We start from the raw sequence: 19486 nt of genomic DNA, 5'->3' as shown, positions 1-19486 counted from the left end.
AGGGAAAGCATATTCGCTCTGTTTGAGAATGGAAGGTGTTACTGTGCTTCATAAGTGTGTTGTGTCGTTATGAGGTTTTTAACATGCAACTGTAACCTAGTCTTCACAATATTTATATTTCTTCATTCAATCCGAAATCTTTTGTTTGGTGATGTTGGTAGCATTATACAACAGATTTATGTATTCGACTGAGCTGTGAATTTGAAAATGCTTTTGTGGCAAAGAGGAGAGGTAAAAGGCAAGAGGTGTTTCCTAACAGGGATTATGTCAGTTCTTTCCTTTTATGACTCTGAAAAAGACATTAGAGAAAAGAAAATAATTATACTCCCAAAATCTATGTTGTCCTTCTACCTCATTGTGGAGCATGTCCAGAATATTCACTACCACCTCACTTTTTTACATAAATTAAAATAAGTAGCATGAACCCTCGTGTGTGTAATCAAGTGCTTCTCCTATTTATGAGCCAGTTCTTGATCTGTTAGTCTAGCCTTACTATTGATGTTCTTCACAGTGATCTCATTTCTTCTCATATGAAGGTACTTGTTCAAGGTACAAGGTTTAACTAATTCTGTATTAGGACACGAGTAATTCAGTTTGGGAGGGTAATACAGCTGAAATGAAGAATCCTGACTTCAAGCCTTTCACTCTCCCAGCTGAAAGTTAAATCTAGGCATGTTCAGTAATATACTTGTTACCAAATAATCTTCTTGATCAGAATCTGTGATTCTGTGATTATTGCATCTCATGGATGAATAAAAAATGTAGTAGCTACCCTGTTGGTGTAGTAGAAGTTCTTGCAATGGTACTTTAAAATGACATCCATTGGTTTGGTGATCACGTAGGCAGTGAAGAAAGAGCAAATCTGAAAAACATAGATGAGCTGGAGAAGCTTGCATGAACACAGTTTCAATAATAAATGCACAAATCTGACTATCTGACAATTTTTAGATAGCTAACATTAAGCTTGGTGTCTGTGTCCTATTGTCATCTATTTGCCCTGTCTGTTTCTGTCAGATAAGTCAGTCTTCACTTCCTCTCCTTAAACAGTTGTGCTTCATGAATCACTGTAAAACAGTTCACCTGGCACTCAGAGGATGCTCTATATAATAGGATTCTTTATTGCCCGTATTAACTGAAAGTTAAATGTGGCCAAGTGGCTATAAATATTGGAGAATACAGGAAACTTGACAATATATCTCCAAGAGTTATTCTGGGCTGAAGGCCGATAATGAAGCATCTTGAAATTTATACCTCAATGGAACGGCTTCAGGAGACAGTAAATGACTTTCCCATCTGCTCACCTCGGAGTGAACACAGGCATCTTTCCAGATGATGAGTTTTAAGCAGGTGCTATTTTTCAGTTTGCTGTTTTTCTGGCTTCCTGCTACTTCTCAGCCTGTAGCTGCAGAGGTGATCTCTGGTTGCCTTCTTTCTGTATGCTACTCTGAAGAGCTGCCTTCAACGTTTTAGCATGGAACATGTGGGAGGCAGGCAACAGTGCAGGTGCTTGAGGGGTGTTGTTTCCTCCACCCTTCCTCTTGAAGGTCATCTTCTAGTCAAGGTCTAGAAGGTACAGTAACTATGTCTAGCTGCTGATTTCCCTTTTCCTCACCCCTATGGATGAATGTTGGTATCTCCAATCAGTCAAATTTTCACCCCAAGGAATGGAAACTGGAAAGAGCTCCAGCTGCCACTGCTCTGCTCTATGCTCTGGCAGCAATTTGCAACTGGCAGACACATCTATGCTGGAAACTCAAACTGGAAATATATATATATATATATATTTTTTTTTTTTTAAGTGATAATTCTGTCTTCCAAATGCCAAAGGCATTTTGCAAAATAGGAACTAGGAGCTATGGACATTTTGGAAAATCAAATCTATGATGTCTGAAGTAGAAGGGCATCCAAGCTTCTTGAGATCCACTCTGGCTTGGAAACTGTTAATCTTGAACAGCCATCCAGGTGCAGATTCTGTTACGTTACGTTTTAGAGCAGTAAACACTTTGCACTTCCTGAAAAAAACTTCAGCTGCTGTTAGTTCTCTGTGATAAAACTGTTTTGAAACTTTAAAAGCAAAAGTAGTGATTATAAGCTTTCTAGTTTTATGTGTTTTTGTAGGTATTGGGAAAGAAAAAAGCAAGGTAAGAACAAATACACTTAAACATCTGTAGGACAAAAGCTTAACTGATCATCTGTGTTAATTTCTCTGCATGAGAATGGCTCAAAAATCAGCAGCTCAATTGAGTAAATAGATTGCAGCAATTCCAAAATAGCTGCTGAGGTGTTTCATGGTGATAATTTTTTTCTCTAAATAAATGCCTAGAGACACACTGATCTGCAGTGGAATCCTTATGATCTGCCAGCTTAGACATCTGCTTTTGAAAGTGTCTCCATGTAGAGTTTTTATTATTACATGTATGATTACAAAACTTCCAAAGGAATGACTCTGTCACTCACGTAAACATTTGTCATGCCAAGAAAAACATGTATACACAATGTGTTGAAAAAGGGAAATATGTTGTGGTAGTCTGCTTTATTCTTTCACAGTTTTTTTTTTTTTTATTTAACAAAAAATGAAAACGAAAACAAAAATATGTAATAGAAACAAGAAATTCCATTCATTGAGGCAGTTTTCATTTCAGCATCACTTTCTTTTTCTTCTAATGTAAGAATGCCAGTAAAATTAGAGGTGAGATCTAACATCTTGCTCTTAAGACTTTAAATAAGTGAAATTAGACAGACTATCAACACCGTATGAACAACGGCTTTTAATTTTTGGTTTATTTGACTGTATGAACGCTATGTGGTGCTCAGAGACATGATTAAGCAGTGGGTTGTTAGGGTAGTATGGTTAGGTTGTGGCTGGATTTGATGATCTTTAAGGTCTTTTCCAACTGAACAATTTTATGATTCAACAATTTGTTTTTTCAATACGAACTCCTGGATAGATGAACAGGTCACTTGTGCTCACATGGGCATCTTGAACTACATCATGCGTAGATCAAGAAGATGCCTTCTTGCCCACTGCTTTAGAGTATGTGAAGAATTCCTTTTTAAAATCAAACATGCAACTAAAACACAGCGTCATACTTATTGTAATAGGGATATAAATAAGATGTAGTCCTGCAGAGTTTACAACAGTCTGGAAGAATAACTTTGAATATTTAGAGAAATAAAGAAAGTGCTACAGACAAATGGTGAGCCACAGTCATTTCATCTTATGAAGTGATTAATAGCTACTTGAGACTACTAGACTAGAAACTCAGGGAAATGCACTCGCATTTCTTAATGTAGAAAGGAATTAGTATACAAACAGCAACAAATGAATTACAGAAGCTTTTATAGCATAATCAAAAAAAATCCCTCTTGGTTTATTTTATATGAATACATTTTATTTCTAATTTACCAGTGAATTATTGATAGATATTCCAGCCTTGCTCCTTTATTGTGTTTGCAGCTTGTTTGGGTTTCCCTAGCAACACCATTTTGCTAATTATCAGTACTTCCAGTTTAGTTATCATCTATTTTAATACTTAAGGAGATTTATTCTGCATATGTGTGGCAAACATAAAACTCTCCATCAAGTTTTGTATTCTGATTCTGAGTCTGGCTAGTAGTGGATCATCTGCAGGAAATTTACTTCAGGAAATTTCTGAAGTAGCAGACAAAAAATATTTGGCTTTTGTCTTATACCTCCTCATGGTTTCCACTAAGGGTTGCAATCTGAATCTTTATTTCCTTATGCCTTCAATTATTTTATTTGTTAATAGATCATCTTCTAATTAATTTGTGCATATATTTATGTGCTTGTCCGTGTGTTACTTATGCAATTGACTATCTTGGCTTATATGCTAGTGGTTTTTTGTAGGTAGAAAGCAGAGTAGTGTTAGTTCTTGTTGATTTTCATTAACAGATAATAGTACAAATCAGTCAATGCAAATGCATGCTGTAGAGAGAGTTGTTAGCCTGTGAGCTTTGTGAGCAAAGATATATTTGCTTGTTTGGGAAACTACGTATTTCTCAAAACTTTTTCTTCTCTAACTTTTCCTTATATGGAATCCTGCATCTGTTATAACCTCTCTCACTTGCTGCTCCATAGGTTAGCTGTCTCTGAGCCCTCCTTATTTGTGAGGCAGAGTGATGAGTACAGTATGAAGAACCCTAAGATGTGCTTAATTCTGATGCATCTCTAGTGAAATATGGATCCGTTTTCAGATTCATTTCCTCAAATATAAATCTTGGCAAGTGAATGAGCAGCACAGATCTTGTACCATTCCAATTTCTATGCCATCTGCTCCATGACTGCCTGTTTTTTCTTTCCGCCAGTACTTATTCAGCCTTCTTGGCAAATATTTAGTTCCTAGAATGGATAGGATAAAATGGTTTTGGATGCTGAGGTCATTTCAATTCTGTTTTAACATTTCTTGTGCTGTCTATATGTGGTTATGGCATTGATGGATTTATTGAATACTTCAAAGCAGCTTTATGTTCTATGGTTCAGTGTCTCATTTGGGTTTCTTTTGATGAGAGAAATAAAGTGAATGGAAAAACAATGAAAATGACTATGAGACAAAAAAGGGTGTGTTCAACGTGGTATTATTTTCTTGCTCTGTTGTTTCTAGGCCTTCAAAACTTTTTATTTTTTATTTCTAGTTTCCTTGTGACTTAGGTTCTGAAGTTGTGAGAGATTGGTTGCCTTGCTTCAAGTTTGTTTGGATGGATAATCAACCATATTATGTTAGTTTTTGGTTAGTTGTCACTTCAGTTGTATATCTATGAGGTGTAGGGCCTGGAAAAAATAATAACTTGGAAAAAAATTTTTTCTTTTTTTTTTTCTTGTTTGTTTTTGGAAAGCAGGATCAACAGAAATCCTCTTTGACATCAACACTGTCAAGTGAAGCATCTTGTTCTCTTTCCTCTCCTGAAAGCACTTTCAATTCCCAAGAATCATCATCTTCCTTAACGTCCAAAGTGCTTTATTCTGAGAGGCAGTCTCTGCTTGACTTCGTTAACAACTCTGCCATGGAAGAGAGTGATCAGCCTTTAACTTTCTGTGTACAGATTCAATCTGATGAGCAGACAGAAGTAGACTGTGGAGAAAAAGCAGAAAGTCAGATCTGTCCTGGTGGTGGACCTGAAAACACTTTCTTAGGTCTGGATACACATTGCCTAACTGTGCCAGATGCAGCAGGACAGATAACACTCGCCAAAGGTGAGATAATGAGAGTTTTGTCTGGGATTTTCCCACAACTTCCTTTCCCCTCTCTTTCATCATATTTCTGTTGAAGAGTTTTAAAATGGCATTTTTTTTTTTACGACAAATATTTGGTTTATTGTGCCTTAAATATACAACTCACTATTTAATTGGTAAGTACATTTAGAATTTTTCTCAAATTTTATATATAGGTTAAGATCATAGCCTCTGTATAAAATCCTAATGTAGATTTGTTTTTACTAACTTCATCTGTTTCAGTGTAGCTGTCCCTTATTAATTAGAATTGAATCCAAGTGTTAAGAAAGTTTTATGACAAAAAGGTGGAATCACAATATATGCGGTGCCACAAAACTGAACTCTGAGCAAAACACTGTCTGTAAGAAGTGGTAAATGTGAAGTTAGATCATCTTACCTATAAAAATGTCAACAGTTGTGTTCACTTCCGCTATGTATGCATTATTCATTTCATTGAACTTCATTGTAAACAACAGAAAACAAGTGCAGTCCTGAATCAGAAAGTCCTTAAAGGCTGGATTTTGTTTATGAGTGTGAGTATCTCCATAGGTATCTTCTATTGAAATATACTGTTAAGCAAACAAAAAAATGCAGTACAGTAACAAAATTTGTTTGTTGTTAGTAATAACACAGCCATAGCAAGGCTGTATATCTTGCTTTTTGAACAAAGCTTCTCTCCATGCTTTAAGAACTGTTGAAGTATAAAAGGTATTTTTTGCATACAACATACTGAAAATGAGAAGATTCTCAGTCCATTACCTAGAAGAGGTAACATATAAGGAAAGAGTGATGTTCTTGTGCACTTGCTCTACTTGTGAATCAAAATCTTTGTGAAGAATTGAAGAAAGGATTCTATTGCAGAAAGTGCAATATTGTCTCAGTCCAGTTCAAAACAACGATGTTTCCAAAAACCTAGACAGAAGAAAATGTAAAGGTGAAAACTAATGGCATTGGGCTCAGGGGAATTTAGGGTTTTTCTTTGTAGGTGAACAGAAAGCAAGGAGATATTCAGATATTCAGATATTCAGAAAGCTGAATCACTTAAAGTAGTGCAAGGTACATCAGTTACATTGTCACTTCCAATTGTTTTACAATTATCAACAGTTAGCACACCTTTGTTTTTGTTATATGATTTTACAAAATAAAACAAAACAAAGCAAAAAAAACCAAACAAGAAAACAACCCACCAAGATATTGAAAATTGATCTAAGTAGAAGCTTCAGACAAAGTGAAAATTAACGTCTGAGTGTTTTGCACTCAGCTTAATTATGAAGCTGCCCTGCTAGAGTTTTCTGAAGCAATGAAAATCAGTAAGAATTAAAACTGAGAGTGAGTAAATGTCTTATTTCAATGATGTTGAAGAAAATAAAAGTGTTAGAAGAGTTCTTGAGAAATCTGATTACAAATTTTTCTGTCTTGGCATTGAAAGTAGTGAAAAGGCTGTACATTGGACCCTAAAAAGATTTGTGACAAGTATATAGCACATGTTCTGTAATTTGAATATTAGGGTTAAATCTGACCAATTAATCTCTTTGGAAAGTATTCTTAGAATGGACCAAGAGACACACTGCTTATGTGCGTGTCTCAGGTTATACGTGTACACAGGAGTTCATATTTGATTGCGTTCAGGTGGACTGTTGGATTGTAAGCCGTAGAGAGTATGGTGGCTTCTCCATCTCACTGAGAAAGATTCAGTGGTTGCTTTTTAGTAGTATAAACTTCAGCCTTTGCTCAGAATATGATACTCTGATATTGTCAATGTTTCTGCAGTAATGCTCAGGCTAAAGCTTTCTACCGTAACTGTAAGGGTGACAGATAGTTTTATGGATGCTGACAGATTTAGTGAGATGCAATCGTAATCATTTAAAGAAGAATTTTATAGGTTTGTATGATGATGTAGTAAATGTAAATCAAGGCATATTTTGGTATGTTTCTGCCATTTGCAAGATAGTTTAATTGTTCCAAAAATATTCTTGGGGAAACAAATTTATTCACTGCTAAGCCAGCCCTGACTGCAGAACACATCAGTTTTAACCATGCTGCTTATCTGTGATGGAATTACAGAAATAGATCATTTTAGAGAGACAGTCACTATAGAAACTGTATAACCTTATAAGTTACTATCTGCATGATAACTGTTGTTGAGCAAGTAAGATGTATACCATACATTTGTTATTCTTTATCACTCTGCATAGTATGAGAAGATGGAGAATATTGGTAATGTTTTTTCTTGTAATGGATGCTGAAATACTAAATGAAGTAATTTATAAGGAGATTACTTAAGCTATTTCAATTTGAGATTGAGGTGAAAAAAGGATTAATTAAAGTAGCAATTCAATTCCAAATGGAAATTATCAAAAAGAACCCATAATTCTCTATCTGTGGCTTATACCTCAAGAATTTCCCTCTGCAGCTAGTTGATAAGGGCATGCACAAATACTGTGAGATAATTTCAAGTTGGGGGATATCTATCTGCAAAACCTCATGATTTACAGTATCTACCAAGAACACCACTGTTATCTGATGTGGAACAAGAGGGCATACTTTGGTGATTTGCCAGTGTAGTACATCTTATTTACTTTTCAGTACTTCTGAACAGTATGTTGTTTGCAGCTCTTCGTGTTTCAGTGTAATGTGATTACACCCAGAAGGAGCAGGGTACACCTTGCATTGGTGCTTGTTCTTGAAGTGCATGTCCCCTGGACGTATCAGAACAATCCTACGGTCTCTGAACTCTCTGCCCGCAGAGCCTTTGCATATATATACACTTTCCTTTTCCTTGTGAGAATAGAAAATCTCCTGTCATGCACTCTGCTTTGCAGCAGCCATGCTCTGCTTAGAAAAATCCCATGAGGAGCTGTTAGCTGTAGCTGTTAGCAGCCAAGACCTAGGGAAGAAGTTTTCCAAGAACCAAAGAGTGTTTTTCCTGGCAAAAGTCAGGCATGGAAGTTGATAGGAGAAAAGTTGTTACCTTGAAAGAAGAAAGAATAGCTGTGCCTCAGTGGGAAGAACTTTTCATGTAAATACAAGTAAAGTAAGGAGGGAGATGGCTGTCTCTAACTATTCTGCTCTTGTAAGGCCCCATCTGGAGTACTGTGTCCAGGTCTGGAGCCCCCACTACAAGAAAGACAGGGAGCTGTTGGAGAGGGTCCAGAGGAGAGCCACAAAGATGATCAGGGGACTGGAGCACCTCCCCTATGAAGACAGGCTGAGGGAGCTGGGCTTGTTCAGCCTGGAGAAAAGAAGGCTGCGGGGTGACCTCATTGCAGCCTTTCAGTACTTAAAGGGAGCCTACAAACAGGAGGGGAATCAACTCTTTGAAAGGGTTGATAGCTGCAGACAAGGGGAAATGTTTTTAAGTTGAGGGAGGGAAGATTTAGGTTGGATGTCAGGGGGAAATTCTTTACAGAGAGAGTGGTGATGTGCTGGAACAGGCTGCCCAGAGAGGTTGTGGATGCCTCGTCCCTGGAGGTGTTTAAGGCAGATTGGATGGGGCCCTGGGCAGCCTGGGTTAGTATTAAATGGGGAGGTTGGTGGCCCTGCATGTGGCAGGGGGGTTGGAGATTCATGATCCTTGAGATCCCTTCCAACCCACGCCATTCTGTGGGTTGGAGATTCATGATCCTTGCAGTCCCTTCCAACCCAGGCCATTCTGTGGGTTGGAGATTCATGATCCTTGAAGTCCCTTCCAACCCAGGCCATTCTGTGGTTCTGTGAGAAAGGAACCTGTAGTGGTAAAATAGACAGATTTCTCAAAGAGGAAAATGGGTGAAACCCTGTAAAGGAAGCAACAGGTTCAGCTAAGTGATTATAGGCTTTTTTTTTCTTTCTCTCAGTGAAAATCATTTAGGGAAATCTGCTGAGCAATTGTACACATCTTGAATGAGGAGATGTACCAAATAATATTTGAAGAAACTTTCCATTAGCTCTCAGTGTTATGAGCAGTCTCAGACTTATTGCTCAGCTCTGATTACTGGGCAGAGGTTACATACCAGAGAGTGGCACAAAAGTATAGAAAAAAAGGATTGTATTTCCATTTACTTAATGGGAATAATTTAATACTTCAGTGTTACAGCCTTTTACATGAACAGTGATAGAGGATTCAGTGCTGACACAAAGAAGTTGACGGGTAAACAAGAAACAGTAAAGAATACAAACAAATATGTGACTACGTGCTCTGTGTACAGAGGCTGTTCTTGCCCCATCCGGGATGGCTAGACACACTCTGCAGCCAAACTCCATCTTTTGTGTTTCTTCTGGCAACCATTGGAACAGAAAGTATCAGACCATGACAGCACCACCACTATCATCAAAAACAACAAATAACAAAAGGAAGCTGTAGAAATTGAGAGGTCAACAGGAATGTGTGTTTTTATTTATTTGGGTATCTTCCACTGTAGCAATAACATCCTTCTTCCTTGTGGTTCCTGAGGGTTTTATAATCACCATCACATGATCTTAATGCATCTTGGCAAGAAAATTTTATGGTACCACCTCTGGTTTATTTATTTCACTCTGGCTCATTCATAATAGCTGGTGAAAGAGCTGATGTGCACTGATATTTTGGGAAACCTGGAAACCTTCTTGAAAACAATTTGAATTTTATGTGGATTGTTTTTGCGAGAAGGAGTTGGTTACATAGAAACTAGATGTGGTCAATTCCTTCTTTTCTCAGAACTTACATCCTTTTCCCCTCTTGAGTCTGCCTGTGCCAGTAATAGCCAGAACAGATCTTCTGGTGTACTCTGGCCTCTTTGTTCCTTCTGCATAAGTTATAGTAAATGCTGTATTGTGGCTGAGACTATCCAACAGGCATGCCTATATTGCGCTGCGTGGAAGAACAGCTGTATTTGAATGATCATTTTGCTTCAGATTAAAAACACTTTAGGAATCACAGTGAAAATTATGCTGTTACATTTTCTGACCTTGAAAATAGAGATACTTTTTTGTGCTGTTTCCAGTTTAGAAGAGTTTGGAGTCTGTTAAAAATGTCACCCCTCTCTGCTGAACTCGCTGTATTGTTGTAATCAAAAGCCTTTGACTCTCAGTGTTAATGTAATTTTCCCATTACTGCTCCCACTCTCTCATGTCTCTTGGTTTTATAGTTCTGCATTAGCCAATGAGGAGTTGGTCAAAGACAGATCCTTTTAATTTGTGTATTTCCTGGTCTGTAGCTCTTTCAGAAATGTGATTTCCCTAACATGTCATTTCCCTTTGGAAAGACTACTAATATGGAGAATGGATAGGGAGTATACTGGGGATTGGTAAGGGCATAAGTAGGTTGTAATGCTTTCATCTCCTCTCTCCAGCCTGGGTTTATACAGTGCTCTCTTGGTATCAAAAGTTCTGGCAGGTTCAGGAACAGGAGAGTTGGCACAGCCACAAGAAGCTTGTAAGTATAGCAAAGACAGGAGAAAGAAGATGATTTTTTTTTTCCTGGGATTAATGCACAGCTGGAGAGCTATGACATCCCAGTTAGAGAATGGAAGAATAAATACTTAAATTTCTGGGGTTCAGATTAGAGTTAGTAATATATATTCTGTTGGGGATGATTTTCAATACAAAATATTCTTCATGCAAATCATTGCCAATTTCTATTTCTTCACCACTGGGAAGCAATCAGCTTGATTTTTCACAGCTGCTGCCTGAAAACTTCTGGATAATATCACTTTTTTGGGCTTAAATAGTCTTATATCTGAAAGTTTTCAGACAGGCTCCTGCGTTACTGCTGCAGAGTGGGGAGTCTCTATACTGTAATATCACCCACCTGTGGCAAGTTGACTGACATGGATGCAGAAGCTGAAAGTTGAGGCGTGCAAAACGGATGTGCTGTGCCTCTGGCAACATGCTCTTGTCTGTGGTATCTCCTGTTAGGTAGAGGAAAATTCCAAATTGGTGAAAATTCCTTTGTGGCATTGAGCCACAAGATGTGTTTTACTCCTCTTGAAATGGAGTTCGTAAGAAGTTCTGGCCAGCCTGAAATCTCACTTCATTTTCATTGTCTCAGCATAAACAGACTGTTTCCCTGCAACGTTAAAATACCTCAGGGCAGGACTTTACTTTTTTGGGGTCACTCCTGGTTCCTTTCCACTTTCCCCACTGTGGAGTTCAACAAAGTTAAGAGAGCTGCATCATAGAATCGCTCAGGTTGGAAAAGACCTTAAAGATCATTGAGTCCAACCACAACCTAACCATACTACCCTAACACTAACAGTCTTCCACTAAATCATGTCCCTGAGCACCATATCCAAACGGTTTTTAAACACATCCACGGATGGTGACTCAATCACCTCCTTGGGAAGCCTATTCCAGTGCTTCACAACCCTTTCTGTAAGAAAGTTTTTCCTGATATCTAACCTAAACTTACCCTGGCACAATTTGAGGCCATTTCCCCTTGTCCTGTCACCAGTGAGAAGAGACCAATCCCACTCTCGCTGTGAGCACCTTTCAGATACTTGGAGAGAGCAATAAGGTCTCCTCTCAGCCTCCTTTCCCCCAGACTAAACAGTCCCAGTTCCTTCAGTCTGTCCTCGTAGGGCATATTCTCCAAGTCCTTCACAAGCTTTACTGCCCTTCTTTGGACCTGCTCCAGCACCTCATTTCAGAGCAGTACTAGTGAGGACCAACTTGCCCATTTAATTAAGACTGCTCTGAAAGTAATGCCTCCAATCTTATTATGTTGGCCCATCACATCAGAGGCAGATGGTATGGCAGTAGTGGTTGAACCTTCTAGCCAATATTCCATTAAATTTTGTTGCCGTGGAACAGATGGCAGCGGAGGGACACTATGACAGAGTGGTATCTGCCATGGAAGTGCATATGAAGCAAAGATGTGTAACTGAACTCCTCCATGAGGAAAAAAAATTGACAGCTATTGACATCCACTGACATTACTGAACATTTCTGGAGATAGAACAGTGGATGTGAGCACTGTGGGGGATGTGGGGCGATGAGTGTTGTGTTTCACCAATGGTGACAGTAAGGTGAAAGACTAGCCACTTTCCAGACAGCCATTAAGATTTTTGTAAGCATGGCATACCAGCTCTTGTACATTCCTGGTAAAAATGTTAGTGGTGGTGGCAGTGTCAAGAAACAGTGTTTTGTAGCTGAGAATTAATCAGATAGTGTAATTGTGCTCTTTGTATCTGTTGTTGTTTCCATGGAAATAAACAGGAAGAATTACTTTCACAGCAACATAAGTTTTTGTTTAGCAGACTATATATATCCATCATCATAAATCTTATGAGCTTAATAAAACTCAGCGAAGGGGCAGCTCATTTTTTTTTGTGAGCCTGACACACAAATCTGTTTTTACACTGATGCCCAAGCTTGAGTGCTATGTGCTTTTTGCATGAATTTTCACTTTGTGACGGAAAGCAAATATTTTGTAACAATTCAATAGTAGGTCTAGATTTCACAGGCCAGATTTCATAGGAATCTGAATCACTTATGACTAGAAATACAGACCAGGTACAGGAATACCTGAGCTTTCTCTTAGACTTGCTGATGGACAGGTTAGGGGTCTGTTCTGAGATGCAGAGGGAAATAAGCAGCACAGAATTCTGAGCAAGTGTGTTGTGAATGTCTGAATCCAGAGAAAAAAATCCCAGTCCATGTTAAACCTTGAGTCACATTACCTTCTTTCTGTTATCAAGCATTAATTTTATTTCAGGTGTTTTGTGGGACAATCTATGGGTAGCGTGTTGCTAACTTCCCTTCCATTAAGAGGCTTGTAAAGTACTGCACTGCACAGTTCTAGGAGTAAGAAGAAATATGATTTTTTTGTTGTTTTTAATCACTGGTCATTCTATTGATTTTGTTAATTGATTGCTAGACATAATGCCTCTCTTCTTTCTCCATTAGCCCTCGCCCCTAAAATTCACACCACAAAACTAGTACACCCACTAATGGCTTCAAGCCTGTGAAACATGGGTGTTTGTTTTCTGAATTTAGCTCCGGGGAACTCAGGGCAGCGGAGTTAAATTTGTGTCAGTCTGGCCTCAGTTTATTGGCAGATGTACTCTTTGTCAATGCAACAGTATCTTCTTTACAAAAGCAGTTTTAAGATACTGTTTTGTTATTCTTCACTTGTTACAGAAGAAGCTTTCTACCCACCAGTATAAATGAAGGTGGAGACCAAAGCTTTGTAGGGCTCATGCCCGGTTCCACTCTGCCTGTAGATTTCGCTCACCCTTTTTTTCCAGCTGTTTCCTGAAATTCTGTTTGGCTTCACTGTCATTCCTTTTATCCACACTTTATCTGAAGAATTCAGAGTTTCCTCTCCCTCCAAAATTACCTGATTCCTTCTGGGAATGGGAGTAGTGGAAGAATAAGTAATAGGAGAGGAGTTTGAGGCTGCAAACTTGTAAAATACAGGAGCTAAGTGTACTGATCATATGCATGATCAGGGAGCCTTCTGCTAGGTTCTTCTTACACTAGTTCCTGCTTCTTTTTCTGTGCTGAGTGTCCTGTCCTCCCTACCTTCACCCACAAATGCACAGAAGATATAAGAGTACTTAACCTCTACTGTCAGTACCTGACAGAAGAAACATATTCAGAGAGGTGTTTTCTCATTGGTTGCTGCTTTGTAACATTTTTAAGGTTAGCACTGTGAGTTAGACTAAAAAAATAAATGAAACACTGACTTTGTATTTGTCTGGTCAATAAATTATTTTCTGTTGGTATGCTCTTGGATATCTGATAAAGAACAGCTTACATTTGCAAATGATACGGTGTGCAGTCTTGATGGGTGAGGACTGCAACCTGACTGAGCCAGTGCTGTGCAGGAACTGGCTAATGGAACAAACAGCTGCTTCATCCCAAGTAAGAAAGCAGGAAGCTAGTTATAATTACAAGCCTCATGGCATGAGCCAACAGTTTTCAGGAAATACTACTGCAGTGTATTATGCCTTACACTTTTTTTTTTTTTTTTTTTTTTTTTTTTCCTATTTCCCACAGCTTGTTAAATATACAACAGTTCTCTTTTTCCTCTCTCTGCACTGTACCAGTGATGGAAGCTATATTTAGTCCTTGTCAAATTACAGCAGCCTTTTTAGAATCACAAAGTGGTGAAAAAAAGGCCAGCAACAGAGTGAAGGCAAATATTTGTAGCATGTCATAAACCTTTCTTGTAACCTAAATATTTAGAAAAGAGAGGAATGTAGGAGGATGCTGTACTTTTTAAAATATGGAAAAGATAAGGAGCAGACTCCTTTCTGAGTGCACTGGAAGCTGGAGAAGTCTTTTTGCTGCAATAGGAGGAAGCAAGAGCACATTTTCCTTATGTTTGCTGACTAAGGATGATTTAGAAAAGTCAATGTTTAACTTTCAATTAAAAGAAAAAACATGCTGCCAGTTCAGCTGGCACATGGAGGGCTGCATTTAAGAAGAGCTGAAACCACTGTCTCCAGTGTAATAAACATGAAAATCATCCCAGTGGCTCTTGAGGGACTCACTGGCATCCTGAGAACACCAGTAACATTAAGATTTTCCTTTAGCAAATATTGGAATAGAAAAAATTTCAGTGTGCTCTGAGGAAGAAGTTGTACAGCTTTTTGCTGAAAATGGCCTTCTGTCAAAAGCCTCAGTCAGTGCTTGGCACATTTTGAGCTCCTGCTTGTTCATTCTTAAGTTGTTTTATTCTGAAAAAAGGTCTTAGCTTCATTTTGTTAAATCTTATTTTATCCTCTTCTGTTCTCAGCTTCTTGCTAACTTTTCCTTTTGTGTCCTGTCTGACATGGAAGATGATGCTGCAGCTTCAGAACTGTCAAAGCAATTGAGCAAGGGGTAATTAAGGCTTTACTCTGAGGCACCACAAGCAAATTTTGTGCTGTGCACTGTGAAGCTTGAGATTTAGGCATTAGGTGACCCAAGGTGTCCTGTTTTAATCTGTTTCCTAGGTATCTTCCCTTGTAGCCTCTGACATATTTCTATGTCTCATTTCTTTGCTGTGTTTTCAAGAATTATCAATACCTGACAAGAAGTTGGTGCACCAAACAGAATCTGGCATGTATATTAGCTAGAAGTGTGCTTAACTGTGTGCAGCATGAAAGGGAAAGGTAAATCAGTGTAGATGCTATCAAATTAGCTTGCTATTTGAGTGTAGCACTACTGACAGTTATTCAGTCTGGTGTGTATAGAGCATTAAAGAAACACTTGAACAGTGAAAACATATGCTCATATCTGTATGAATCATAACCTGATCGTTAAAAACATTTGAGTTTGGCCGTATGTCATTCTCATCTGCATGATTACCCTAAACTGCCCTTGGTTTTGATTATAGTACCACTACTTTTTGACTTGGCTGAGTCTTTCTAATTGCTGAACATAATGTTTCTGTTATCTGCTGCCATATTCATATTCTCATACACACTTTATTTTTTACTTTGCAGATCATGAAAAGTGTGATGATGATGAGATGGAGAGACTTTACAAGTCATTAGAACAAGCAAGTCTGTCTCCCATTGGTGATCGCCGGCTGTCAACCAAGAAGGAGCTTAGGAAGTCATTTATCAAACGCAGCAAAAACCCCTCCATTAATGAGAAACTCCACAAAATTCGAATGCTGAACAGCACACTAAAGGTGAGATTACAGATTGAGCCAAGGAAAAGCCTGAGAGAAAGAAATAGTTTGGCTGAGAAAAGAATAAAGCCAAACTCTAATTACAGACTAACTTTAAGCTCCAGAGAGTTTGTTAAGTTTCTGAAATTGTTTTCTCTTTTAGTCAGAATTGTGGTCTGTGTTTTGTTGTTAAACTTCATCTGGGAGCGGAGGCAATAGTTCAGAAGGGACCTTTTTGTATAAATTCCAGCCCATTTGGAGAATTTAATAAAGAACATCTCTCTTAGTTAGCTGGGAAACCTGCAAGCTCAGCTGAATGCCATAAACAAGGGAGCCTTAAAAAAGGAAGACCAGAAAAAGTACCTTGATGATGGACACAAAAATGACCATGAGCCAGAAAAGATTTCTTTGTGATTACTGGGGAATGTACAGGATGTGCCAAAGCCTTTGTAAAGACCTCCTATAACAAATATATTTAATAACAAAAGCATCCTGCTTTTATGTTGCAAACGTACTGTGGACTGAAAGGGTGGAGGGATTAGGGGAACATTCCATGAAAAGGCCAGTAAATTTGTCTGGAATATGAAGATTTATGAGACTGCTTACCCAGTATCATTTTGAATGCCATGGGAATTCAAAACCTGCTTATGAATGGTATTCAATCAAACAGAAAGCATAGCCATAACATTTAAGTTCTAAAGAGAAAGAATAAATGCCAAATAAGGGCTTTGCTAGAAATAGGATTCGATTATCATATTTTCGGTAAGAGTATTTGGCTTCAGACATAGCACCCCGAAGAAGTTCATGTAAAAACTTCTCTGATCATCACAATCAGTGATTACTTGCAACAAGAGGCTTGGCTTTGGCAACCAGGCTTGTCTTAAACTTTCTGAAAACACAGTCTAAAAGTCAAATTGGAGTGCAGATGTCCTGCCTTTTTCAGGACTTCCAGGCTCCGTATGAGACCTAGTGAAGTTTCTCCTCAGGATAAATGGGTCTCTTATGACATGGTATAACCATATTATCCTTCTGCATCAGGAATGCAGTTCAGCTTATTATAAAACAGAAAGTTTAAAAAACACACCTATTTTATGACACAGGAAAACAAATATGGAAGCATGTATCTAAGTCTTTCCCTAATATGAACCTCCCTAATAAACATAAGAACCAGTTAGTACACAATGGAGTTGTATGCTGTGCAGCAATCTATTTTATTAGTTTGGATCTGAATGCAAACCTAGAAGCCTTTCTGTCAGACATGAGCAAGGAGAATAGCTTTACAACAATTTAACCCAGGAGTATCTTATAAACTGTCATTAGCATTGCCTACAAACTTAGACTTGTCTAACATTTGTATTTAGTATGGAAAAATCATTTTTGGACTGTTCACAATGCATAAAATGTGTTGATTTCTTTTCTTTCTTCAAGTTAAGGGATTGGAGTATTGACAAGACAAATATAGTGCAGTGTCTGACAGACACAAACAGAGTTCTATGCACAGCAGTCTTTGCCTGTCTGAAAAGAAAATGCTTGTAGTGGGGATGTGCTATATTCTTTGCATCAGTAGGATGATGTGCTTTTAAAGACAATCATATTAACATAAAACGTGAGGCATGAGATAATTTGAAATGATCTACTGGAAATTTCAAGATCAGAGAAGCTTTGCATCTGATCCATATTTACAGTGCTTTAGACAGAAACCTTTTAGTTTTAAGGCAAAAGATTAATGCAACATTCAGTGTAATCTTAATTTTTGTCTTTTGACACAATTTTTTTTAACAACAGATAAATGTTCCTGCCATGATATATCATTAACAAGACATACTTTGGGTTGTTAAGAAGAGAAAGAAGCTGTGTGCAAATGCGTCACAATCTTAATGAATGTGGGAAAATAGATTTAGTGCTGCAGAAAAAATCTGCAGTATGGCTTTTTGCCATCATGTCTGTGCATCGTAAACACTCCTCCCTTCTTTTTCCTTATTTCTTCTTTAGCTCTTAGGCTACCAGTGTATCTACACACTGATGCCAGAAGCTCTCATACAAGGATTGGTTTTGAAGATAGGACCAATGTAAACCAACAGTTTAATAATTTTTTCTACTTGGAAAGTTCAGAGGTGTTAAAATTGTTGATTAGAATAACAGTGGGATATGGATGTGATGGCAGCCTATTGCTACAGTCAGGAAGTATTCTGAATATGTATGTGTTGACAAGGAGTTTTGAAGCCAATTGCAGGTATAGCTTTCTCAGGTATGATGAAACACTTGGCAATAGAGAAGAAAGAAATGTGAAAAGAGGATAGAACTAGACTATTTTCAGTTGTACACAGTGAGAGGACAAGGGACAGTGGACATAAAAGGAATCACAGGAAGTTCCATGTGAATGTAAGTGTATTTTGGGTAACAGCACTGGCACAGGTTACCTGTATTGTTGGTAGACTTTCCATCCCTGAAGTTATTCAAAAGCTGCCTGAACGTGGTTCTAGGCACCCTGCTCTGGGCAACCCTGCTTGAGTAGGAGTTGAACCAAATGATCTCTGCCAACCTCAACCATTCTGTGATTCTGTGACATCAAGTCTCTTAGCCTCCCTGTATCATGACATGACTGCCCCTGTTTTTCAACTGAACCAGGGTATTCACATTATACAGTCTAGGCTGCTCCTGTCTGGAAGTAGAGGCCAGATTTGTTAAGATCCGGTGACTAATGTATTAGCACCCACATGTACACTCACTACTTAAAGGCTACACTGCCAGCATATGAATTAATTAACCAGTGTCTAATTTTCTCAACTTTTCATTCATAAAGTTTTGCTAAGAATCCTATAAAAGCAAAACAAAACAAAACAAAACAACTGCATAAAATCATAATCTCTCCTTCAACCAGGAGGAATTTTTGCTGTGGACTTGACTTCAATAACCTTGATTATAAAAATTAGAACAAGTTGCCAGGAGAATGGATCATTGGCCATCTCCCTGTGACATGGTTCTGTAATGTTCCAAGGGTGATTTGTTATGGATGGTGATCTTGACAGCGTTTATGAGAAATAACCTCTTGATCTCTTCCTAGTGTAAGGAACATGACTTGGCTACAATTAACCAGTTGTTAGAGGACCCAAAGTTGACGGCGATGAAATACAGAGAGTGGAGGAACACAAACATCATGCTAGTTCAAGACATCTATCAGCAGCAGGAGGTCCAGGATGTGTCTACAGAGAACAGTGAGGAGCAAGAGACAACTCCACTGCCTGTCACTGAAAGTGCTATATGAAGCCATGGATTGACAGTTGACTGCAAGATTTTTTTCCCCAAGAGTCTTCACACACAGACACTTTAAACTGCTGCATTGTGAGGTTGATTTTTTTGTCAAGTGTTCTTCATAAGTTAAGCAGCCCCTCCTCCAAAACTTTATTTCCTTTTGTAAATTCCTCTAAATCAAAAAAAGGATGCTTGAATCTGGGTTAAGAAGAATGTTTTATGAAGCAGTGAACAAATATTTTTCCATACTAGGAGAAGTGGTATATGTGCAATTCCTGGAAGTCACAGTGCTGTATAATATGGACTATATAAATGTCAGATCATTGGGGTTGTATTAATCATTGAACTTACTGATAAAAGAAGCTACAACAATGCCAACAGTATGTAATCTTCTATCTACTTTTTGACCCTGTATGGTAACTCAAAATTCATATATTTTTTTC

The 19486-nt window shown here is 38.2% G+C and overlaps 1 protein-coding gene across 1 annotated transcript in view; it reads left to right on the top strand.

Annotated features, from left to right (window-relative positions):
- The window catches only part of IPCEF1 (interaction protein for cytohesin exchange factors 1), a gene marked incomplete at both ends in the record, with an annotated part of 33666 nt that extends 14610 nt beyond the window's left edge, over positions 1-19056 (top strand). The window contains 5 exons of the mRNA XM_079550333.1: positions 162-231; positions 2119-2141; positions 4858-5212; positions 15622-15812; positions 18856-19056. Coding sequence (XP_079406459.1) covers positions 162-231; positions 2119-2141; positions 4858-5212; positions 15622-15812; positions 18856-19056 — 840 coding nt within the window. The remainder of the gene's footprint in view (positions 1-161; positions 232-2118; positions 2142-4857; positions 5213-15621; positions 15813-18855) is intronic.
- Positions 19057-19486: the final 430 nt, after the last annotated feature.

The sequence above is a fragment of the Tetrao urogallus genome, assembly GCF_951394365.1.
Source record: "Tetrao urogallus genome assembly, chromosome: 2".
Classification (NCBI taxonomy): domain Eukaryota; kingdom Metazoa; phylum Chordata; class Aves; order Galliformes; family Phasianidae; genus Tetrao; species Tetrao urogallus.
The sequence above is the reverse complement of the archived record's forward strand: the minus strand, read 5'-3'. Positions and strand labels throughout refer to the sequence as shown.